At 36.8% G+C, this 25,677-nt stretch overlaps 1 protein-coding gene across 9 annotated transcripts in view; it reads right to left on the reverse strand.

The window, feature by feature from the left end:
• The window catches only part of LOC144972686 (cilia- and flagella-associated protein 337-like), a 91,102-nt gene that overhangs the window by 1,170 nt on the left and 64,255 nt on the right, over positions 1–25,677 (reverse strand). For 8 of the 9 annotated variants that reach the window (XM_078914201.1, XM_078914204.1, XM_078914203.1 and 5 more), the window contains 18 exons: positions 25,165–25,390; positions 24,481–24,527; positions 23,266–23,403; positions 21,993–22,181; positions 21,070–21,261; positions 20,272–20,535; positions 14,636–14,800; positions 12,189–12,341; positions 10,920–11,104; positions 9,438–9,566; positions 8,971–9,107; positions 7,627–7,769; positions 6,430–6,603; positions 6,031–6,115; positions 5,387–5,598; positions 3,553–3,714; positions 663–809; positions 1–43 (listed from right to left, as the gene is read on the reverse strand). The exon at positions 1–43 is cut by the window's left edge. In XM_078914201.1, coding sequence (XP_078770327.1) covers positions 1–43; positions 663–809; positions 3,553–3,714; positions 5,387–5,598; positions 6,031–6,115; positions 6,430–6,603; positions 7,627–7,769; positions 8,971–9,107; positions 9,438–9,566; positions 10,920–11,104; positions 12,189–12,341; positions 14,636–14,800; positions 20,272–20,535; positions 21,070–21,261; positions 21,993–22,181; positions 23,266–23,403; positions 24,481–24,527; positions 25,165–25,390 — 2,791 coding nt within the window. The remainder of the gene's footprint in view (positions 44–662; positions 810–3,552; positions 3,715–5,386; positions 5,599–6,030; positions 6,116–6,429; positions 6,604–7,626; positions 7,770–8,970; positions 9,108–9,437; positions 9,567–10,919; positions 11,105–12,188; positions 12,342–14,635; positions 14,801–20,271; positions 20,536–21,069; positions 21,262–21,992; positions 22,182–23,265; positions 23,404–24,480; positions 24,528–25,164; positions 25,391–25,677) is intronic. The other variant, XM_078914205.1, reaches the window with a different exon arrangement.

The raw sequence follows: 25,677 nt of genomic DNA on the forward strand, positions 1-25,677 counted from the left end.
ACGACAAAGGAAGATTGTTGGGAAGTTGTATCTCTGACCAGTCCTGAAATATGTGTGATGGATATTGAAAACGTTAAAGCGAGCATGAGTTAACATCATCAAAGCAGAAGAAAGTGATCAATGTGTTATGACAATGTTTCAAAAACTTATATTCTCTCTTTTTTACATTTTCTTTAAAGTAAAATCTACACCTTCTGGCACCTTGGTAGCCACAATGTAGAGCCATAGAACGTGGTACTGATGATTTGGGTCGGCTTTACAAACAAAACGAGATTAAGGCGGATCTACAATTCCTTGAAAAGTAAAATACTGGAAGTGATTTGAACAGTAATCGAGGCAAACAATATTTATAGTTTATGGAGCCAGAACATCATAAATAAAAACAATTCCTTGTCATTCACAAACGTTAAGAATGGAGGTATATAATCTATAAAAGCAATTACTTTTTAAATTAATTTTTATAGTATAGTGTAGTCTGGCACATTGGTGGCCACTATGCATAGCATGAGAGCGTGGTAATAATGATTGTTTTGGTCTGATAAACTAAATGTTATGGACTCAATGATGTAAAGGAATCATTCTCAAACCAAGACAGGCAAGCCGATAATTACGTTTGGTTATCAGACCTAGAATCAATATAATTTTATATAAATGTATCATACCGGTGTCGACAAAGCGTGGAAGGGAGAGCACTGCTTGCCGAAACGAGATGTTCGTCCTGCACTTATCTCACCGTATTGTACACGACGTCCTTTCCTATCTTTTTGTCGTCTTTCTAAGTCTTTTTCAACTTTGATGCCCAAAAATGTCTGAGGAATCAAACGAAACAGATTTTGAAATGTTCCAATCTTTTTATAGCATGTACACAAAATATAAGTTGAATTAGATGGTTACATAAAAATTCGGGAAGTAGATGTCATACAATCTGTCAAAAGAATGGCAACGGCATGTAGATACGTGACCAAACACGTCAGTCGGGTACTTTGCGGGAATGATCAAGATAAAGAAAATTTAGATCAAAGTCACAATCATCAAAATTGTGAACTATAAGGTTTTTGGAGCTTCAGATAAAAAACTCACTTTCCTCAAATTAGGTATTTGTTCTAACTCAAATTTTATAAAGTGAACTCAAAATTAGATTTTAATCACCCAAGTCACCCAGACGCAACACTTTTTTAGGACGATAGGTCATAGATTACGCCTGATTTACGTACAAGTATATTTACTTCAAATGCGAGATTAAAGAAAATATAAATTTCATCTTGTCCTTGGGTTTGTTTTGTTTTTTTTACATGGTCAATGTGCATTAACTCTCTCCTTACCAGCCATTATTAGAATTTCCCCCGATAATTCACACCCACTCGACTCAAAAATCAAGTTTTCTTACTCAAACAAATAAGTAATAAGTGCAATCTATACAGAATGTGATTTTGCAAAATGAGCTCTACAACACAGTATTTAGTATTTAGAGCTGTAGAGAAATCAGAAAAAGAAAATTGTTGGTTGCATCGTAACGAATATGACGATTTTCCTATGGTTGTTAAAGAGAGGGTTAAAGTATTGCTTTCTTACAGAATACATCACAAATTGGCTTGTAAATCAATGCGTGGACAGGTTTAATGCTTTTTTAACCTGAAGCTTAACCGAAGTTTGAACTGGGCGGTCTTATAACAGCCGCCACGTTAGCTTGACGCTGCTTGGTTAGCATGGTATTGTTTTAATTCCAATCCATGACAAGAACAAATACTAGTAAACATCATGTATTATTTAGAACTTACTTCTAGCTTACTGACAGATTTGAATTGTAGTCCTTCTGAGCCATTAGGCCCATGGAGCCGGATTTATCCCGGTTTCTGTAGCGTGAACTGGACAATAGATAAAACGCTACACAACGTACTTTCCGCAAAATATAACAGACTCAGCTACCCATTCAATGCTGGGTGGACAGGGGAGGTCAGAAAAAAATCTCGACTACACTCGGGATTGATATTGGTCCCTTTGCTTGTGAAGCGAGTGCTCTACCGGGATTCTCAGATTTGAATGAGTTGAGGTTTAAATATATATAAGTGAGAAACTGGCAATAAAAGTATACATAACGCAACCTTCAGATTTAAAAAAACGACAATTTTATTAATGTCAATCCTCCCTCCACTTTATATTACATACCAAACATTATATGATGCAAAACTAATCTAGTGATCAATTCTACTCAATTTGAATATATATATATATATATATATATATATATATATATATATATATATATATATATATATATATAACGCCACCTTCAAATAAAAAAAATGTGTAGACAAAAAAAAACAACATCAAGGGAGCATCCGACTAAAAGGAGAAATAAAAAACACTCAAGTTTTGTTCAAGAAAACAAAATCAAAAATCACGACGGGTTCATCTTATTATATATTTGGCAAATCCGATTTTTTTGTTTCACTAAGGCTCCAGATCCACACCGAACCAATCACCACAAAATCTTGCATGGAGTTTACAATTGACCTGAAGATGGTTTTTGTGTAGCTACGAGTTTGATTAAACAACGCTTTGATTTTAACAAAAACACAATTGTTTCGTCAAAATTTTCTCGAAAACAGACGCCATCGTTTTAATCACGTTGGTTTTGGGTAAATCTTCCGTAAAAGAATATTTAGATGACACTGAGACGTGAGTACTGGACCGATATTAGGTAGTGGTTCCTCTCATTATTTTTAATACAAACAATGTCTTAAAATTTATATAAACCATTTTCTGTACTTAAAGTTTGGATATATTTCTACGTCACGTGATCGATAACCCAAACTGATATGGTCTCATTGTTGTAGTAAAAAAAATATGCTTAAACCAACTCAAAATAATATCCATTAAAACAAATTTAATAACTGGTGTCTGCTGATCTTTGTCTTTGGTGAAAATTGTTACGGATTTTGTAAAAAGGAGAACTTTCGCTTTCAAATGTATTAAACAGTGTTAAGGCGGCATTAGAACAACATAACAAGTACTAAAATAAAGGGATTGTGATAGGTATAATGTGAAGAAGTGTGGTTTTTAATCAATATATTGATGCCTCTTTCTTGTATTAAATTACACGGGAATTTGTAAGAATAGAAGTGCGCCTATTTGCAGGCCAGATAACCCTTTTTTGGCTTATTGTTGTAATGAAAATATCAAACTATGACGCAAAATATTGTCCATTACAAGAATGTTAAACTAGGCAAATAATTGCGTTCCGGATGTCAGACCTGCATATATGTACACGTCGATAAGAATGAATTTATTTCATACGACATTGGTATAATTTTAAATTACACACTATTATGTTCTGTTATTTAATTTGTCGGATACTGCAAAGAAAAGTTTTAAGGATATTATAAATAACATGTAGACGACGTCTATTGTGTAATATTTGATAATAAATAGGATTTGATTCATAAAATGAGTATTTTACCAATTGTAGCTATAATGATAACATAGAATATGCCATGTATCAATATTGTTACATAGATAATTGCTTCCTTTGTCCCTTAACTCCATTGTTACCTTTGCCCGCTCTACACGGTGAAATCCATAAGCATAAGTCTGTGAGCGATACCTGAGACGATAGTTGAGCACAGGATCACGTGATGCAGATGATGGAGTCGCTGCGATCACAACGGAAGTGGGTCTCGATTCCATTGCCACTTCCGCTTGGTTTCTCTGGCGCTAAATTTGAACGAAAGTGGGTCAGACTAAAACTAAGGAGATAATGTATGTTTATAATGCTGTGGTTTTATTTGTAATGCGTATACATAAAGATATATAAAACTAAAACTAGAAACAACGGACAAAAAAGTTCTAAAACAAAAATATTGACTTTAAACTGAGTCGAAATGTAAAATGAAGTGGTCAGCCATTTGTGAACGTGAATATGTAAAAGTTGTAATTTTAAAAATTCAAAATAAATTTATAGAATATCAAGTTTAAATCATTGCGTGCAGGATAACTAAAAATTGAATAAAAACAGCGTGCAAAACTTAAACAAAGGGCAAATGCATGCAACAACAATACCATCAAATTTAGCATTTTAGATTATTGCTGTCATAGCTTTTTAAGTTCGTATTCTAATTATTTATCATCTTACTTTAAGTTATTTCAATAACATGTAGAATGTGTTATAGGTTTTAGATATGAAATGTTGACTTTTAATCAGAAATAAAATTAATGACCCACACAACTTTACAAAACTTTAACAAATTTATCTCCATTTGAAGTAACGGGGTTTTTATATAGAGTTTTACATTTATATGATAATGCATTAATAATATAATTATTTTGATTATTTTTGAAAGGTTATACAGGGTATATAATCGTATCAAATGGACGATATAGCAATGCCTGATTATGAAATACAGTCCTAAAATTGAATGTTCAACTTGGGAATAGCTTTCCATTCTCTTTAAAAGCGGTGCTCATTAGAGTAACAATGTAAGCAAAACCAAAATTATGAATAAAGATAGCGTTGCTTATGAAGATAACTGTGCATTTAGGTCATCGAGAAGTGCTTCGAATTTGCAAAACAAAATTAAAATTGATTGAAAGGTCTCAGACTATCCAAGAATAACCCATTTAGTCTAGCAATAAATTTAAGTACCCGAAAATTCCACAATAAGCAAAGGTGATAGATTATTACTTTTTACTTCTAAAAAAGTGAAAAATAAAAATAACGGTCTAGAATGAAGTCATTTTAACCCATCTTCCAGGACAGTAATTGCAGTAGTTATTGTTACCTCGACATTACAAACGCTTTGCTGTACTTTGATGTAAGTTACAGTCATGGGGCTTATTGAGCCAATGCAAATTTATATTTTGTGATGTTATGATTGTTTCCCCTTGATTGCGGGTCTAGAACTATCTGACCCAATAATATTTGGGAGGAAAAAAGGCTGGGTGATGGGGGGGGGGGGGGTTGTTAATTTCAACCACATATAAATGAGTAGAAATCTAGTTCTAATCCGATTTGATTTATCTATCATACACTGGACATTTAAAATAGTTTTTCAGTGGAATAATCCCATCAATTTTTTGTGTGGTCAGGACGCCGTTTTAAAACTGCATCTACATCTTACAGTTGAAGTAAAAATGTGGAGCAAGCACTATTATGGGGCAGATTAAGTTATGCGTCTCATACGTTACTTTTCGATTTTTTGTTATGCAAAATATAGATTTTATATATTAATCTAAATGCTTTATGATTGTAAAATTGTATAAAATGTTTAAATTGTGCGTTTATCGTGCCTTGCTGCCTGGTTTGGATCACATGACGTCACGACTAGAAAATCCCATTGAACAGCATTATAAATAAAGGATTTAAGCATAGTTGTAATTGGCATCTTACCGAAACAGGGAGAGACAGTGACGTCGTTTGTCTAGAATCGAGTGTTGGGGTGGGAGCAGTTATATGGATATCGTTATCTCCTCCGATCGGTAAACTGCTCTCTCTGCCAATGCCTCCTGTCATCAAGTCTTTTTCCTGTTCTGTGTCTTGAATAATGATATCGCCTAAACCATCTTCCATTTCTGGCTCCGTCTTTGTTTCTTCTCCTCTCTCTGAAATAATTTAAGTTTTTCTCTTTTTAGATAGATGTTTATTCTAAAAGAATTTTTGGAACTTTTAAAACACATTTTGATTCATATTTTCGAGACAGCGTCCGTACAGAAAGTTACCATTAGATAAAAACCAAATGTAATACTCTCCTTTGAACAATAATGTCAAAAGATGTCAAAAGGCTTGAAAATAATATTGAAGAGAATAGACTTAATTAATAAAGTGTGTGTGTGTTGGGGGGGGGGGGGTTGCGGAAAGTAAAATGGAAAAATGGTTGATTTTTTTTCTAATTCTAATTTATGTACTTCACACTAAGACTTCTTTACAATTTGTAAAAGGATTTAATTTTTGTTCAATAAATAATGTTCTATCTACTCATTAATTCCAACATCCCTCTATTACATCCACTCGTCATTGGCGTTACGATAGCTTACCAGCCGCTTCTCGCTGTTCTTCTTTCGTCCACGGGGTGTCAGGATGGGACCATGAAGATGGATTCTTCAAGAGCCATGATGCTTTCTGGATAGTTTTTGATTGGAGTTGTTAACATTATATCAGTCACAATATTAATAAGGCATAAATCGAAAGGGAAAAAATAGATAATAGAATCAAAAGATCAATCTTTAAACATCATAATTTTAAAATGACATTTTGCCATAGATTAATCCTGCATTTTCAAAAGGATTATTAGAGATTTTTCATCCAGAAACAAAACCGAATTCTTGGCAGATTAGTCAAATCAAGCATTAACAAATGAAAAAAATCCAAAATGTTTTATAAAAGAAATTATTTTCATACACAACAAATCAACATTATTTAAGGATGCATCTTACCTGTCCAAAGGTCCCAACAAAGTGGCCTTCAGGTGACCAGAGTCGTGCTGTTTTGTCAGTTGAAGCGGTGAGCACAAAACAACCTGCATCGTGAACGATGTACTCAACACTGACAATGGCAGAATCATGGGCCTTCCACACTGTCTCTAACGGAGGTGGGGAACGGCATGTGCGCTGTAGATAGAAAGAAGGTAATTTGTCAAAAATATTTATATTGATCAATTTCTTTATCTAATCCTCTTGCTCTATTTGGCCCACCTTCTTTAAGGGATATGATGTATGTGTTATATTTTACTTCTTCCCCCTCCTCCTCCTCCTCCTCTTCTTCTTCTTCTTCTTCTTCTTCTTCTTCTTCTTCTTCTTCTTCTTCTTCTTCTTCTTCTTCTTCCTGTACTTCCTCGAAGTAGATCCAAGCTGAATTACGATGCTGGTAACGAATTCCAGTCCGTCCCAACGAGTTTCGTAGCGATATATTATGTTTATCGATGCTAGCATCTATTTCCGACCATACCATAAAGCGAGCACATCCTGGAGCACATAAGGAGCAGTTTCCTCGTCAGTTTGGCAAGAGCACATGCCAATGTCTCCACAGCGGTGTGAGATAGATGTTGGATGGTCAATGATATGAGAATTTGGAAACATTTTGTGAGTTTTGAAGGATGAGTATATATTCTCAAATTGGGACACAATGATTCTCATTTTCCCCATTATTTCAACTTTATGTGTTTCATGCGCCAATGTGATCTAGTGGTATGACACTGGCCTACGGATCGGAATGTTCTGAGTTCGAGTCCCACTCTGGGCGGGGCATAGTTAAGTCTTTGGAAAAGGCTCTTTCCGCACATTCTATTACCATACTCGGGTGTAAAAATGATTACATAGCCGTCAACGGCGTTGTCTCTATCGGAAAAATTGTAATATCGCCAAAAAGGTGTCATGTGTCGTCCTGCATGTGTAATGTTGCCGTTGACCAGTGACCATTTGTAAAGCGCTTTGAGTTGACATCACACTATATAAATGATAAAGGTATTTTTAAAAAGATCTTTAAGTACACTGTTCAGCATCTGGTTCAACCCGCCATAATAAAAAATTTAGTCGGTTCGTCACACGCCATAATACCAAATTTAATCGGTTCGTCACATTTTTATTTTCATTAAATTCATTAAATAAAACGTAATAGACTTCCTGGTCGTCTACCTCGTCTTTTCGAGTGCAATAATCCAGTATGTCCCAACACCGAATCATGCCCTGGGTATCTCCTGTAATAAGAAGACTGTCGTTTGGTTTGGTTGTCATCGCTAGAACAGACTCATCCCCAATACCAGGGGCATAGAAATTACCTAGGAAGGATTGGAATAAAATGAATATGATTATTTATGTAATTTATTTAAATGTGATGCATATTATCAAAATGTTATTATAAAAATTAGATCAATAAGGTATTCAAGAAAGACTTACTATATACGCATTCATGTTATTTGTCGTCGCTTTTTTACTTCTCACATCAAAGGCAAAATTAATTGAACCAAGTCACAACCTGATTTTTACAAATTACTAAACAGCTTCAAGAAATATGTGGACACATTAGAATCACCAAAGAAGATTTGAAGCTTCAAAGTGTTCAGGGTATTAGTCTATGAGGCAAGCAAAACATGTGTTCGCCTCTTTAACCTCTGGACAAAAAACTTGTATTTCGAAATTTGGAAAGAAAACTCGTCCTTCAAATATCAATCGATTTGAATGACTCTCATCTTAGCGAAAACTTTCAAATCCCAGACTTGGCGGGTAATTTAAATCAATAGTTATTTGAAGGATGATTTTTCTGGTCAAACTTTTTATAAATATGTGTTTTTCCAGAGTAAGGGCAGTTAACTGATTAATATCGAGAATAACAGGCAGAGACATGACGACCTTCCATGTCTTCTATAGCCATCAAGACGTAAGTGGTCCTTCAACGTTCAAATCAAAGCTCATCGAGACCGGAGTTATCCCGGCTTCTGTAGCGTTACAGCGACAGCAATTACATACTATCATTTTTAATAGGACTCTAGTCCATCGCATGGTATCTTTCGTCATATTTAAAAGCCCAGCTGCCCCAATCACCGAAGGATTAACATGGGGTGGGGGATATTAGCAGGTAAATCTGGACTGGACCCGTTATTAATGCTATGCCTTTAGCCAAAATGCTCACAACATCCGCAACCCGGATATAAGATACCATCACACAAAACTATGTGTAACCTTGAACGTTTATAGTTTGAGTGATAGAATTTAGTGAGATCTGCTTTTAATAATGGCCGGCTAAAAATAACAACAAAGAGTAGCGTGATGTCAATTTCGTTCCTTTTATAATAACCGTTCACTTTGTTTATAAAACGAGTTCTTTACCACTGAACTATTGAGACCATCTTCATACTCGTCCTACATGTTAAATGTTATTGTCGGCTAGACCCCTTGTGAAGCGCTTTGAGCACGTTTGATGGATATGCACTATATAAACACTCTGGTTTATTGGAGTTCTTTCATCAAAAGATCACATACCTATTTCTTTGTGAGCCCCATAGATACTCCACCATCTCAATGTACCGGCCTCACTAGAAATGAGGACAGCACTTTCTGTAAACCTGATGGACATTCTGGCCTTCAAGAACATCAGTTTGTCTACTGGAGTGGGTTGACTGGAAACAAACAAAAGGTTATTCAGTATCGTTTGTGATGAAAAGAAAAACATCTGAATTTTGCATAAATGATATACTGCATGTAAAGGATAACAATAATTGTGTAAATAATGAGGGTAATTATGATAACGACCACGAGAACAATGATGATGATGATGATGATGATGATGATGATGATGATGATGATGATGATGATGATGATGATGGACACGAGGACGAGAAGGAGTAGAGGATAAATAAGGAAGAAGAGAAGGAGAAAGAGGAGGATAAGGAGGAGGAGGAGAAAGAGGAGGAGGAGGAGGAGGACAGTCAAGCATACATACTACTCACCCCTTAGCTACCCTGTGAGAAGACCTGTGTCTGGAGTTCGGACGAGAGTTCTGAGAACCAGGTCGTGATGGGGGTCGAGATTCTGTATTGTTGTTGATTTGTGTCTTCAATGCTTCCAACTTTTTGGATCTAGTAATTGTATTGTTTATAGAAAGCTTTTATTATTTTAGTTTTAGTACATTATGTTATATGTAAAACCAGACCTGCCCCCTACCACGAACAATTAGAAGAATTACAAAATGTTGGCTCCGAAATTCATGATCAGCTCGATGTCACACAAATTTATTGAAAATTAAAGCTGATTGCAGACTAAATAGTTTTATAAATGAATTGTTTAAAGAAATTCTTGTGAGGGTGAATATGTGATTTTTAAGTTAACTATAGCGACTACAATTGAAGGCTGGTTTTCTCAAACTCGTTAAGTTGATTTTTCTACTTTTGAGATTTTCCATCCATGAGAAAAATGGAAACGTAGACAGATCTAAACTTTATTTATAAGCATCAAATGGCACAAAAGTTCCGTAGATTAGTGCGAATTTGAAGTTTAAATATGATAAAATAATAAACCGAATGAGAAATCCTCAATATCTCAAAATGGGAGGCTTCAACAGTTGTGACGTCACTTCCCTCATAATGACGCATAGTAACTTAGTAACTGGTTCTTAACTATCGGAACAAAGGCGGACGCCATTATGAAATACTTCTCCGACGAGCATAAACGTGCGTCCAGAGAAGAAAACCATTGTAAATCTGATCATGTTTTAACTTTTATACATTCTGATCAGATGGCATGTGAAAAAAAAGTTCTAGCCAGCATGAAGAATAAAAAGCACTGATTTTCTTTGTTTAGAACCAAGCTGCTCGTTGCTGGGCGGACCTGACATCAGACTAATGAATCCAATTCATCTCCTATGAACTACGAATTTTAAAGTTTTCAAATTGGCAGGTATGGTGACATTTTGCTTCACTCTGGCTTTATGACGGAATTAAATTGGATGGAGACAATTTAACTAACTAGTTATCTGCCGTACTCTGGAAAAACACGTATGTAAAATTTGGCCAAAAAACTCGTCCTTCAAATGTCGATCGATTTACAGACCCTCATCTTAGCAAAAACTCTCAAACCTGGGACTTTAATGAAGACATAGCGAGGTCCCTTGTTTGAGAGGTTATTTTCGGGGTTTTTTTTTCAAACTTGAGGGTCGTTCAAATTGATAAATATTTGAAGGACGATTTTCCTTGCCAAAAATTTAAATTACGTGTTTTTTTCCCAGATTCCGACAGTGAATTGTTTAAATTACGTAAACAAATGAAAAATTATAGATTTGAAATGTGAAACATACACATTTGGAGTTTGACCTTTCCTCAATGTGTCATATGCCTAATTATTAGATTTTAATGTGAATACATACACATTTGGAGTTTGTCCTTTCTTCAATGTGAAATATTCTTAAATATAAGATTTGAAATGTGAATACATACACATTTGGAGTTTGTCCTTTCCTCAATGTGACATATGCCTTTTCAGATTCCACGTCCCACACAATGATTTCTCCATCAAAGCTCGCCGTAGCCAAGAAGTTTGGATGGCAGTAATCGGCAGATAAAATGTCTTCTTTGTGTCGTTGGCCACCTTTCCAGTTCTTATTGGCGGGAATGTACATGTTCTGTTTTGACAATGAACAATATGGCATTTTGTTGATTAAAATTGCTTTGCCCACCACTAGTTTATACTCGCCTTTAAAAAGTTCCTATCATAATCTATCGTTACGATACAAACATCTTTCTTATTCAATTTTGTTTAATTAATCACAACATTTGAACAAAAATCTTGAACATATTAACAAGAAGTAATGCTTGGTTTGTAAAGGTTGTTTTGCTTACAAAATTATGTATAGCATGCACTTTTCCTGATAGCTCAGTTGGTGGTGCACGCGCTTCAAACACAAAGGAATCGAGATCAATTTCAGGTGCAGTCGAGATACATTACAATGCGAAATGGAATGGAAGCTTCAATTTATTAAACGTTATAGGTTTCTTTTTACTAACAAACTACGACATTTTTGTTGGTAAAGGGGAAGCCCAAAACGTCCACATTATGTCTTCGTTCAATAAAATAAATCTCCCATTTAATTTCGTATACGGGGTCCCGAAAGTTCAGTTGGTAAGCACTAGCTTCATACGCAAAAGGTAACAACAAGAGATGAAGTGAGTAGAAATGTGCCAATACAGAATAAAAATAATTTTCGGCGGTGATGGGGTTTGAACCTGCGACCTTATTGGTACGACAACTCCGCCTGGCCGATGAGAGCGTGACTCTACCGTATGAGCTATCCACGAACACAAAAAAAAATCATTTCAAACTCAGGTCATTCCTAGATCTCTCTCTCACCGACTACTGGAGACCACGGGAGACAACTACAACTACAACTACAACTGGAGACAACTACAGCTAGTTGTCGTACCAATATGGTCGCAGGTTCAAATCCCACCACCGCCGCAAAAAAATTTTATTCTCTATTGTCTTCTGGAACATTTCGTATTGTTATTTATATCTTGCATCTATTACCTGCGCCCTGATTTGTCATTTTGATATTAATTTGTCACAATCTAAATGACAAAAAATGTATTGTCCTTTTTCTCTGAACGATGAAAATGTGACCTAGCTGGCTTTGAAAGTCATCTCCACCATTGCACAGCATGCCTAAAATGAGTGGGGAGGGGGAGGGGGGGGGGGGGGACAAGACTCACATCAGCGTCCGAGTCATCATACAGTGTGATCTTCTGACTCCATCCAACTGTCAGTATGACTCGTTTTTCTGCTAGGAAATGAATTCCGGTCACCTCTGCCTCGCCCACTGCCTCGAGCTTGTGAAGGTTGTGGCCGTTCTGGAAATTCCAAACCTTCAATTTGAGAAAGATAAGATTTGAGATCAGAATGCCATGTAAAAAATGTGATCAAAGTGTTTACAGGGGGTGAAAGGGGGTAAAAGAAGAAGAAGAAGACGAAGAAGAAGAAATACGAAGAAGCAAGAAAATGAGGATGAGGAGGAGAGAAAGAATGATAAGAACAAGTAGAGCCAACAGCAACGCTTGACTGTAAAACAAGACATGACACTTGATAGGCGATATTACTATTTTTTCGACAGAGACAACGCTGTTAACGGCTAAGTACTCATTTTAAACTTGAGTACGGTGATAGAGTATGAGTAAAGATACTTTTCCAAGTAAGGACTCAACTTTGCGCCGTTCAGAGCTGGACTCGAGCCCAGGACCTTCTGATCCGAATAGGATTCAATAGTCTGATGTCACGTCCGCCCAGCAACGAGCAGCTTGGTTCTAAACAAAGAAAATCGGTACTTCATGCTGGATAGAGTTTTTTCACATGTCACGGGATCAGAATGTATAAAAGTCAAAACAAGATCAGATTTATAATGTTTTTCTCCTCTGGATACACTTTTATGCTCGTCGGAGAAGTATTTCATCAGGGCGTCCGCCATTCTTCCGATAGTTTAGAACCAGTTACAAAGTTACTATGCGTCATTACAAGGGAAATGACGTCACGACTGTTGAAGCGTATTACGTCATACCACAAAATCACACAGTCGCACAAAGATAAAATATTATTGAAGTTCCATACTTGTAGTTTTATGTAGATTGCCTCATCTTTGCTAAACAGTACCGCTAGGATAGCATAGAATGAAAAGAACTCATAAACTTAACTGCTGATTCGCCAACAAACTTCATAGTGTTTGTGTGTGTTGAACTCATGACCTCAAGAAGTCGCGAGAGGGACTCAAAATAGTTACTATGTTTGAAACCATTTTTAGGAGTGGTGGGTGGTCTTTATTATTGAGCGTAGCTCTCGTGGCTGGGCAGAATTCTTGTAACAGTCGGGACGTGGATTCGAATCCTCATCGCCGCAAAGTTTATCATTTCTACTGTCTTCTGGCACTTTACTGCCCACTTCATTTCTTGTCATAACGAATAAAGTTGGAATGTTTAATAAGGTCCTGTGTGACAACAATAACAAATTTATGTTGTTGTATTTAAACACTGAATTGTGGTGCTTACACCGTATTTTTAGATACTGTTGCAGAGCTTGTTTAAAGATCTCGTTCAATTTATTTGAAATTATTAGTGTATCGTATCGTTTAAGAGCTAGTAAACCTATAAATGCTGTATTATTCTAAGTTAGCTTTTTTAGTAATGGGGCTCAAATGACAAAGCTTAAAATATGGGATATGGAAATAAATAACCATGTAAAATTGAAAATAATGTACTGTCGTTGGTGAATGTTAAATCAAAAAAAGAGATGTTAGAGGAGAGAAGGAGGAGAAGAGGAGGCGTAGGAGGAGGAGGAGAAGATGAAGAAGAAGAAGAAGAAGAAGAAGAAGAAGAAGAAGAAGAAGAAGAAGAAGAAGAAGAAGAAGAAGAAGAAGAAGAAGAAGAAGAAGAAGAAGAAGAAGAAGAAGAAGAAGAAGAAGAAGAAGAAGAAGAAGAAGAAGAAGAAGAAGAAGAAGAAGAAGAAGAAGAAGAAGAAGAAGAAGAAGGAGAAGAAGAAGAAGAAGAAGAAGAAGAAGAAGAAGAAGAAGAAGCAAGAGAAGGAGGATGAGGAGGAGAGAAAGAATGATAAGAACAAGTAGAGCCAAAATATATATCAAATTATGATAACGAGGATGATGATGATGATGATGATGATGATGATGCTGATGATGATGATGATGATGATGATGATGATGATGATGATAATGATGATGATGATGATGATGATGATGATGATGATGATAATGATGATAATGATGTAGTTTGGAGTGATTGTTTTAATAAATTTATGTCTATGGTATTTGTGTTTTAATATGTTTGGAATTTTGATGGTGCTGATAAATGCATAAAATGCATTTCATCTTGAGTCAGCAAAGCTATATTTTTTATACCTTAACAGTTCCATTTCTGGCTTTTATACCTTAACAGTTCCATTTCTGGCTTTTATACCTTAACAGTTCCATTTCTGGCTTTTATACCTTAACAGTTCCATTTCTGGCTTTTATACCTTAACAGTTCCATTTCTGGCTTTTATTCCTTAACAGTTCCATTTCTGGCTTTTATACTTTAACAGTTCCATTTCTGGCTTTTATACTTTAACAGTTTCATTTCTGGCTTTTATACCTTAACAGTTCCATTTCTGGCTTTTATACCTTAACAGTTCCATTTCTGGCTCCTGATATAAGTCTTCGATAGTTTTGATCAAATGCCATGGCTGTAATTTCCTCTTCTCCGTGTGCATTGGAGAACATGATAGATTTGTTTCCTGTCTCAATGTCCCACACGGCGATAGTGCTCGAATCGCAACCTGTGGCAACCTGTGGAAAATCCAAATTTGTTGATTAATTGATTATTACAAGAATAATACCAGTATTGATAATAATATAATATAATAATAAATAGGGGAAGACTGGAATTACACGGGAGACAGCCGCAGTGAAATTAAGCTAGGGCGAGGTGACTTGCTCAAGACCACACAGCGCAGCGAAGAGTGATTGAACTCGGTACCTTTCGGGTACGAAGCAAAGACCGTACCGCTGAGCCACGCTGTATGCGTTTATGTAAAATATTCACCAGTGCTGTCCGCCTGACCAATCTAAGCAATATGCAAAACTATTTGTAACCTTATATGTTTATAGATGCAGTTCGTTTGGCTAAGGAATTCGCAACATTGCCATCAGGAGATATAACGGACCAAAACACAAAACTATGTGTAACGTTTATAATCTGGGCAATACAGTTGAGTGATAATTACTCATAAACATGGATAGCAAAAACAATAACAACGACCTGAGTGACGTCGACTTCGTTCTTTCTATAGATAGTATGCGCTTAGCTAAGAAGCTCACAACATTGCCATCCGGAAGTATAACGGACCAACACACAAACGTATGTGTAACCTTAAAAGTTTATAGTCTGGTTAATACAGTTTAGTGAGAATTACTCATAAACGCGGATGGCAAAAAACAATAACAAAGGTCTGAGTGACGTCATCTTCGTTCTATCTGTAGTCTGATTTAGAGAATTTGATGAGAATTAATCACCCAACAGGCGTCAAAAATCAAAAACAAAAAGAGGAGTGACTAAAACTTCATTTATTCCATAATTTTATTAATCACTTTAATTTGATTAGATCAAGTGACAACTTCGGGTATCTGAACAATCCAAGTTAAACAGGCTACTCATTCCATGTGGCGGTCAATGACTTTTTGATGGAACTGTATTACTATTAAATTAACCAAGAGTACAATCCATAATGTAGATAGCCATTAATAACCACTATAAAGTCTCAAAGACAAGAAAGCTGATGAAGCTTCAATGGCATTTATCCTGAAAGAACTGCTAAATTCATTGAATAACCATTTCATTAAAAATAACATACGTCTAATTAAAGTCATATTAGCTGAAATGAAGAGAAAATTAAAGTTAGATTATTCATAATCATCATCATCATCATTGCTTTTTTCACCCTGGGTCAGGGTATAGGCCACAGACAAACAGTTTCCATCCTTCTCTATCCTGAGCCAACTTTTTTATCTCATTCCAGGTCTTACCACTTCTCTGTATATCAGCTTCTTTAATTCTTCTCCATGTTCCTCGTGGCCTTCCCCTTGATCTTCTGCCCTGAGGGTTCCAGTCCAATACTTTCTTTGTTATAGTTGAGTCATTCTTTCTAAGCGTGTGTCCAATCCATCTCCATCGTCTTCTTCCTATATCCTCTCCCACTGGTTTCTGTTGTGTTCTTTTCCATACTTCTTCATTTTTTATTCTATCCATCCATTTTATTCTGAATAGCTTACGCATGCACCTGTTTACGAAAATCTGTACCCTCCTTATACATGCCTGTGATGCGTTCCAAGTTTCACATCCATACAGTAGGACAGACTTCACGTTTGAGTTGAAAAGTCTTAGCTTTAGTTGAAGGGAGATATCTTTAGTTCTCCAAACTCTGTTCAAAGATGTGAATGCAGCCTGTGCCTTTCCTATTCGTGCTTTCACCTCTGCTTCCGTGCCTCCATCCTTGTCAATTATACTTCCGAGATAGCAGAAAGTGTCTATATCTTCGAGTTCCTGATCTTTAACTTTGATCTGCTCCCTTTGACGCGTACCTATCCTCAAGACCTTTGACTTTGCAGGGTGAATTCTTAGACCAATTGATTCCGACAGGCTGTTTATAATTGTGGTTTTTGCTTGCATCTGGTCCTGGGTGTGGGACAAAAGAGCCAGATCATCTGCAAAATCCAGATCATCCAACTGTGTCCAGGGGGTCCACTGTATCCCATTTCTTCTCCCTTTGGAGGTTTCCTTCATTAGCCAATCAATGGCAAGGATGAACAGGAATGGAGAGAGCAAGCATCCCTGCTTGACACCAGTCTTAATTTCAAAGCTGTCAGTAAGCTGATCTTCATGTACAACCCTGCAACTTGATCCTTCATACATTTCCTTAATGAGGTTTACTATCTTTTCAGGGAGTCCATAATGTGCCAGAATTTTCCACAATGTTGCTCTGTCAATACTGTCGAAAGCCTTCTCGTAATCCAGAAAGTTGACAATAAGAGGAGAGTTCCATTCTATAGACTGTTCCACTATGACTCGCAGAGAGGCAATCTGGTCGGTGGTTGAACGGTTTTTTCGAAAACCTGCCTGTTCGTCCCGCAGTTTAGCATCTGTTGCATTCTTAATTCTCTCTAAAATAATACGGTTGAAAACCTTTCCTGGGATAGAAAGAAGAGTGATGCCTCGATAATTATTACAATTACTGAGGTCCCCTTTCTTTGGAAGCTTGATAAGATGTCCTTCCTTCCAATCCTTTGGGAATATCCCGTCATTCCAGATTCTCTCAAATAGTGGGTGCAGGGCCTCAGCATTTCTTTCCGCATCAACTTTTAGAGCCTCCGGTGGAATCTGGTCTGGTCCAGCAGCTTTCCCCCTTTTCATCTTGTTAATGGCACCCACAATCTCTGCTATCGATGGTGGATCACAGCTAATTGGTAGCTCATTCCTTGCAGGCAAAATTTCTGGCTGGTTGTCTGGTGGTGGTCTGTTCAGAAGGCAGTTGAAATGTTCCCTCCATCGTTCAGATTGAGCCTCTTTTCCAAAAATAGTTTTCCCATCTTTGTCTTTGACTGGTACCTCTGGTTTCCCATATTTTCCAGCAAGTGTCTTGGTAGTTTGATAAAGGATCCTCATGTGTCCTCCAGTCGCTGCTGCTTCTGCTTTCTCTGCAAGTCTGTTCATGAATGCTTCCTTGTCTTTCTTCACAGATCTTTTGACTTCCTTAGCTATGGCTCGATACTGCTCTTGTGCATCCAGTCTTGAAGCCCTTGTTCGGCTTGCATTCACTTGTTCCTTCCTTGTTCTCCTCTTTTCAATAAGGTCCAAGGTGGTTGGACTTATCCATTCTTTATGTTCCGATTTCTTTACCCCCAATACCTCGTGGCAAGTTGTTATGTAGACTTCCTTGATCTTTGCCCAATGTGACTCTACATCTATGTCCTCCTCGAGCTCAGTAAGAGGTTGGAATCTATTACTCAATTGTAGTTTGAATTCCTCATTCTTTTCCCCATCAAGTGCATTCACCTCGAATTTTCTTCTTGTATGTGATCTGGCCCCGTGTTTTCTGAGTCGGAGCTTAAGCTTTGCCAATAGCAGGTGGTGGTCTGATCCAACATCTGCCCCTCTCCGTACTGTCACATCTTCCAATGAACGTCTGAATCTACGAGAGATACAAAAATGATCAATCTGATTCTCTGTCATACCATCTGGTGAGACCCAAGTTGCTTTGTGGATCCTCTTATGGGGGAACACTGATCCTCCAATCACCAAACTGTTGAATGCACAGAAATTTGCAAATCTCTCACCATTATCATTCATTTCTCCCATGCCATGACGTCCCATGATACCTTCATAGCCTACGTTATCCTGTCCCACTTTTGCATTAGCATCTCCCATCAATATGTTGATGTCTTTCCTTGGCAACTTGTCAATGACTTGTTGTAGCAGACCATAAAATGTATCTTTGTCCTCATCTGTTGCATCATTTGTTGGGGCATAGATCTGTACAATGTTCATGTTGATCTTCTTACTCCGTGTTGTAAAGGACGCCATGATGATCCTTTCTCCGCAGTGTTCCCATCCTCTCAGTGACTTCTGGGCAAACTTGCTTAGAATTATTCCTACTCCCTGTGTATGAATCCCGTCCCCTCTCCCTGAATATAAAATCTTCTCCCCAGACTTGAGGTGTTTCTGTCCGGATTGTATCCAGTGGGTTTCGCTTACTCCAAGTATATGCAGCCTGTATCTTCTCATCTCAGTCACAACTTGAGAGCTTTTTCCTGCTTCATACATGGTGCGAACGTTCCACGACGCAATTCGAAGCTGCTTGTTTAGCGAAGACGTCATCGGGTCAGCAGAGTCCTTTCGGCTTTGTCTGTTGTCCTTCATAAATTCTGATATTCCAGAAACTCTTCGGTCGCCCAAGCTAAAAAAAGGATTTGGTTTGTCTGTCTGTGTTTCTGTAACGGTTAGAGTTTAACGGAAAGGGGTGTTAACCCTTTGCCAACCCCCAACCTGGAGGACCAGGTGACTCAAAGATGGAGGAATCACACACCATTAGTCGCCTTTTACGACACGCTGGCTTGGCGTTGGGCTATTCTTGACCCTCTCAGTTGAGGGACCCCGGACACCACACGGGGTAGATTATTCATAGAAAGTGTATTATTCCACCCCTCTCATTGGAAACCCAATCATTTCTTAGTAAATACGTAATCGTTGAATAACGCTTTGAACGCGTTGAATAGAGCAGTAAAGTTAGGTGCCCCAAACGTAAACAAAGGTCGAGAAGCACGTGGCAAACCACATGTTCCTGTCTTGACAGCTCACGTTCCAATGTAAATAATAGAAAAAAAATAACCTTTAAAATTTGGCTGTTAGGTGGCAAAAGAAACACATATTCATAAATACTCGATCATGCATCAAATAATGTCTAGATATGGATATTTTATGGAACAAAAGGTAACATTTTCTAAAATTTATCAAAAGTTACAGTCTATCTATTTTTAGACCAGAGCAAATTACTGCGCTGGTGTGAACAAAACGAGAATTATTCGGAGCCTGATTTTCATAATAATTTAGCCTTATATTATTATTTTTGCAACTGTTAGATTTTATGTAAACATATTTTCAATACTGAAAGTGTATTGCCTACAACTCAAACTACAAAATTGGGAGACCTATATTGTGCGTAAATTATTCCGGTCCCTAACGGAAATCACTAGCAACTTGTTATTGTTTACGTTTGGGGCAGCAAACTTTACTGTTCTATAGAAAATGTATTCAACGATTTCAGATTATTTTCGCACATTTTATTGGTGTGAAATTAGGTGTAAAAGACAGCTGATTGGTAATTAAAAATATTATTTTGGTGCGCATGAATACAAATCCAACGGTTTTAGTTTTGGGTCAAATTGTCATTCAAGCAGAAAGAGAAAGATACAAAGTGTGGTGAATAGAAGTCATTTGGTTACAAAATATCTAATAATCTTACTTGGAGGGGTAGGATAAACGCAAACTCGCAAACTCGTTGTGTTGTTGGGCAAGATAGAAATAACTCGTTTAATAAATACAAAGAGATAAAAGAATCGTATATAACTCCCTTTTTAAACTATTTTCAGTGTCGTATTTACTTACGATTTCGCTACATCAATTACGTTTATTCTCAAAACAAAACAAAATTACAATAGCTGAGTCGCAGGACACCAGTTGACCCATGTACCTAAAATCCATTTACCTGTTTGAAAAATTTATTATATATGGCTCCACACAGTTGGGTGTCGTGCGTCAATTCCATCAAAGATGTATTATGCTCAACCTTCCCTAACCTTAAGGCACCCACGTAGTCGTTACAAGTGACAACCAGCGCACTATGGGGACTTCCTTGAAGATATACGGGGAATTGGCCATGTTCGGGCATTCTTCCGTGGAGAGAGGATGGGAACTTGAGCATGATGGTCTGCAAACATGTTTGTTCGTGAATGTCCCACACTTTGATTACCTAATTGTCCAGACAAAAGGAAAACGAAGACGTGAAAGAAATTATCATTTTAGAAAATGTTTTGATTGCATTAAGTATTTTAAAGCTCATCATCATCATTACCATCATCATCATCGTCATCATCATCATCATCGTCATCTTTCATCATCATCATCATCGTCATCATCATCATCATCATCATCATCATCATCGTCATCGTCATCATCATCATCGTCATCTTTCATCATCATCATCATCATCGTCATCATCATTATCCTTGTCTTCATCATCATCATTTGACTTTTGTTTTTGTTTTTATTTTGCTCTACTTATCGTTGCACTGCATTGCATTCTCGCGACTTTAACACCGCAAATATCTTGACTTAAAGAGAAATATATGATCTTTAGCTGTGAACGAAAAAAGACGCTCGGTGATCACCTTCTATAAATCTGTTGTTAAATGTAACCAGAAATACAAAGACGTAAACAATCTGACAACTTTAAACTCAGCAAAAATCATAATGAATGGTATCTTTCTTAGAATTGTATTCTTACTGCATCCTTGGAGTAACTGAAGACCTGACGAAATCCTTCATGTATAGCCACACCTATGACCCCTGTGGCATGTCCAGACAAGATGGCCACTGCCTTGTTGGTCACGTATGGATTCCACAGTCTTACAAGATGGTCACCGCTACCCGTCACTAATAGGTTGAGATTCTTGTTGTGGTCAAAGCATTCAACACCCTAAAAGGACATGCACAATAGTTTTTGTGAATCAGGTATTCTTAAACGTGAGCTTTCTTAAATCGCGCAATTTTAAAATGCTTGAACGTCTATACAGTGCAATATCCTTTAGCACTAAACGTGAAGGACAAGACATGATAATGGGGGTTTTTTTCAGACAGAGACAACGCAATATTACTTAAGATGTACTTTAGCTTTATAAGGACAATTCATGACGATTGTAAGGCTGTTTACATCTATTTTTAGACAGACATAATGATGTATTCACATTTTGAAATGTGAGTAAAGAAGCATTTCAAGCATTAAACTTTGCTCACAGCTGACTCACATTCGTGAGCTACATGTCACTATCACAGTGTCACACCGCTGACTGCAGCGTCTTGTTAGACGTAATGGCAGCTATATAGTCATTACAGAGAAGGGATTCTGTCCAAAAACTATTGTAGAGTGATATAGGTCTCATTAAATAGCTTCTATTATTTTCATTTTGATTTTTTCTCTTTAAATTTAAAGGTCACTATTTGTTTCTGCGCATAATGTCCATTTGTATATCCGAGCAAGATCTAACAACGTATATTATAACACAACAAATTCCAAAGGGCATTAATCCGCGTTAAACCATAGAAGTGATTAATTTAATACAGATAATTGATATAGAAATGATGCTTCTCAATCCTGCGTTAAAATAAAAAAGAGAAAAAACAATTACAATAATACCAAACACAAGTCACCTTTTCGATTCTGAACACATAAGGTTTCCGGACACCGACGATATCACTGATGACAACGGTATTTTTGGGACAACCTGATGCCGAAATGATTGCCTGGTTTTCAGGGAGGTATCTAACCTGTCGAATGATTTCTGGATGGATATCTGGCAACACTGTGTGACTAACCCATTGGGTGTGTCCAGGAAGATCCTGAAATAAATTGTTGTTTTGTGATCATGTTGTAATTCTTTGGAAATAAAAGAATGTCATACAAAATTTGATGGGTTTTTTCAACGTCTTTCACAATCCTTAATGATCTTAAGGGGCTATTTCTATTCCCCAACCCTATAAAATTTTGCACCACTTCAGTCATTATACGCCAATGCAGATAAATACATGCTTAAGAGTTTGCTTAAACTAAGAGGATACGAGAAGTCGCTCGTTAAAAATAACTGACTTTTAATTTTCGTTTTCAATTCTTGGTACTAAATTCCAAAGGGTTTTGTCTTGGGCCCGGGGGGAGGGGGGGGGGGGGGGTTATATTCCGAGAAAATAACTTGGGCGAAGTGACTTGTTTAACATCACGCAACCCGCGGAGGATTCAATAATGGTATCTTCTGGATATGAAGCAAAGACCATGCCAATCAGCCACGATATCCGTGTAATTCTAACTGATTCATTCTTAAAATGAATAATGCAGTGCCTTGTCACAGGAATACGAGGATTCAGTAATTGTATGAATGATATGAATAATTCATGAACATTATCAATTACTGTAAAAATATTTTATGCTAATTAATGACAGACAAATAGACAAGACAAAAAAGTTTTTTTTTTTTCAAAATGAGCTTATTTTCCCCCACGAAATATGCTCAAAGCGCTTTACAATAGGTCCCTAGCCAACAGCAAAGTTTAACATGGCGCTTGTTAAGTGATATTGCAATTTTTTTTCGGACAGAGACAACGCTGTTCGCGAGCAGATACTGATTTTATACCTGAAAGTACGGTGAAAGAATGTGTGTAAAGAACCTTTTCCAAGGACTCAACTATGGGTCGTTCAGAGCGGGACTCGAACCCGGGACCTTCCAATCCAAAGGCGACTAGTATACCACAAGACCACATAGCCGCATATTACACATTGTAGCGTCGGGAAATTTTCAAAATTACATTTTGACTGATAGAAAATAACACACCATACAATCCTGCTTGAAATACATTTTTAGAGATAAGGAGAAGTAATTCAGTTGAATAAATGTCACAGCTTATTATAATATTGGTTTTAAATTAGATTTACCTGCATGAATATTTTCTGTACACCACCTTCGCTTTTGAATGGGTTTTGAAAGAGCTGTGTGATTGGTTTATGGAAAGTGAGAAGATGAATGGCACCGGTGTCTACCCCAAAGACTAGAAGGGAGTCTGTGTTGGGTTGCTGATGATTAAAACAATGGGTAATACGTTACGAATGACTGCTCTCTCATAAGTGGTAAAATAGATGTACATTATGTGTACCACATAATTAATTTGGGCGATTACTTCTTCATGAAACTAGGGCCACAATCATAACTCTGAACAAAGGAATTAATGTTCTAATGGAGATACAAAGAGATCAGTACCAAATGAAGTATGGTAAAATACAAACCAAGCAGACAGAATATATTTTTTAAGGTCCATCTAATGTTAACGATTATCTTTTCTCATTTTTCCAAATAATATACGATTATGAAACAACCTACATGTGTTGCTGGTATCAAGTGTCTAATCAATATAGAGAGCTTTACTGTTAACAGTTAACTGCCGCCCTCTGGGAAAAACATGTATTTCAAAATTTAGCCGTCTTTCAAATATCGATATCTTGGCAAAAACTCACAAACCTAAGACTTCGCAAAGTCAACTGGTACAGGACGCATCCGGCCGTCCGGATAAAAGTGACCCAATCAAACTTTTAAATATAAAAGACCAGTCTCACACTCTTTAGACTGCGATCAGGACGCAACTTCCTAAGACAAAACATGCACAAGATTTTCAAAATAAGAGAAATGGTTATGTGTGATTGTGGTGAAGGGGAAGAAGACGACCACCATGTACTCCAGACATGTCCAAAGTATGCAACAGCAAGAGAGGATTTTTGGCCAAGTACCATACATCTGTAGACCAAAACTGTATGGGCCCCTGACAGAGCTGATGAAGACAACTAGCGTTCCTTCACCAACTAGGAATTCAAACATTAAGACAATATGAGGGGGATCGAAGAAGAACAACAACAACAAGGAGGAGGAGAAGAGGAAGAGGAGCAGGAGAATGGGAGAAGGAGGATGTGGACTTGAAGAAGAAGAAGAAGAAGAAGAAGAAGAAGAAGAAGAAGAAGAAGAAGAAGAAGAAGAATCCAATCCAAAAATGTCGATCCTTGTGTACTTGTACTTCTAGTATTACCTACTATCTTCCAGCTTAATCAGTTGTACACATTGCCGAAAATAACTTGTTTTATAATTATGACTATTTTACATACCTTGATGTTGTAATGGTAGTCGAAACAATAAGGAACATCCGACATGGCTGAAAATAAAATTGTTGAAAATACAAAGATGTGTAGGTACATGATAGGAATCTAAACGAAATTTTCACAAAACAAAAGGCATTAGATTTTCTTAATAGTACTAAAACCTACAATCAATCTTTGGCGACATCAGATGTAAGCATAAATTATTTTAGTAGTAGTAGTAGTAGTAGTAGTAGTAGTAGTAGTAGTAGTAGTAGTAGTAGTAGTAGTAGTGAAGTAATAATAACTGTAGTAACAGTAGTGGCGGAAGTGAAATAATAGTCTTAGCATAGTCAGAAGCAGTGATGGTGGTGGTAGTAGTAGTAGTAGTGATTGAGGAAGGTAAAAAAGAGAGGGAAGGAAGAAGAAAAAAGATAAAGAAGAAGAAGAAGAAGAAGAAGAAGAAGAAGAAGAAGAAGAAGAAGAAGAAGAAGAAGAAGAAGAAAAAGAAGACGGAGGAAGAGGAGGAGGAGGGGAGGAGGAGGAGACGGAAGGGGAGAGGGAGAAGAGGAAAAGGAGGGAGAAGAGGAAAAAGAGGAAGAAGAGGAATGAGGAGGAGGAGGAGGAGGAAGAAGAAGAAGAAGAAGAAGAAGAAGAAGAAGAAGAAGAAGAAGAAGAAGAAGAAAAAGAAGAAGAAGAAGTTTCTGAACTTACCAAACAAATGGTATTCTTCAAAATACTGAGAGGAAGACACGTCGTAGAACCGGACGTCCCTACTCGTTGATCCTATGGCCAGTTTCTGACAGTTTTTCATATATACAGCATCCGTCACCCACATCTTAAAACGTCTCTTTTGAATACCAGGATCATCATCCTGATCTGCTACGGAGTAATGTTTCTCTAGCACCATATTTGGTTGCCAAACGCTCATGGCACCTTCCTGAAAGATGGGTAGTGGATGACATATATAGTATTAGCTTTATTTGAAAGGGCAAAGATTTAAAGTTGTACTAACATTTTTATATAAATTATGATAATGATTATGATAATTATGATAATAATAACAATAATAATAATAATAATAATAATAATAATAATAATAATAATAATAATAATAATAATAGATGATGATAATAATAATAATATTAATAATAATATTAATAATAATAATAATAATAATAATAATAATAATAATGATAATAATAATAATATAATAATAATAATAAT

Source organism: Berghia stephanieae, chromosome 5 (genome assembly GCF_034508935.2).
Source record: "Berghia stephanieae isolate SIO BIC M18660-M18661 chromosome 5, UCSD_Bste_1.3, whole genome shotgun sequence".
In the NCBI taxonomy this organism is placed as follows: domain Eukaryota; kingdom Metazoa; phylum Mollusca; class Gastropoda; order Nudibranchia; family Aeolidiidae; genus Berghia; species Berghia stephanieae.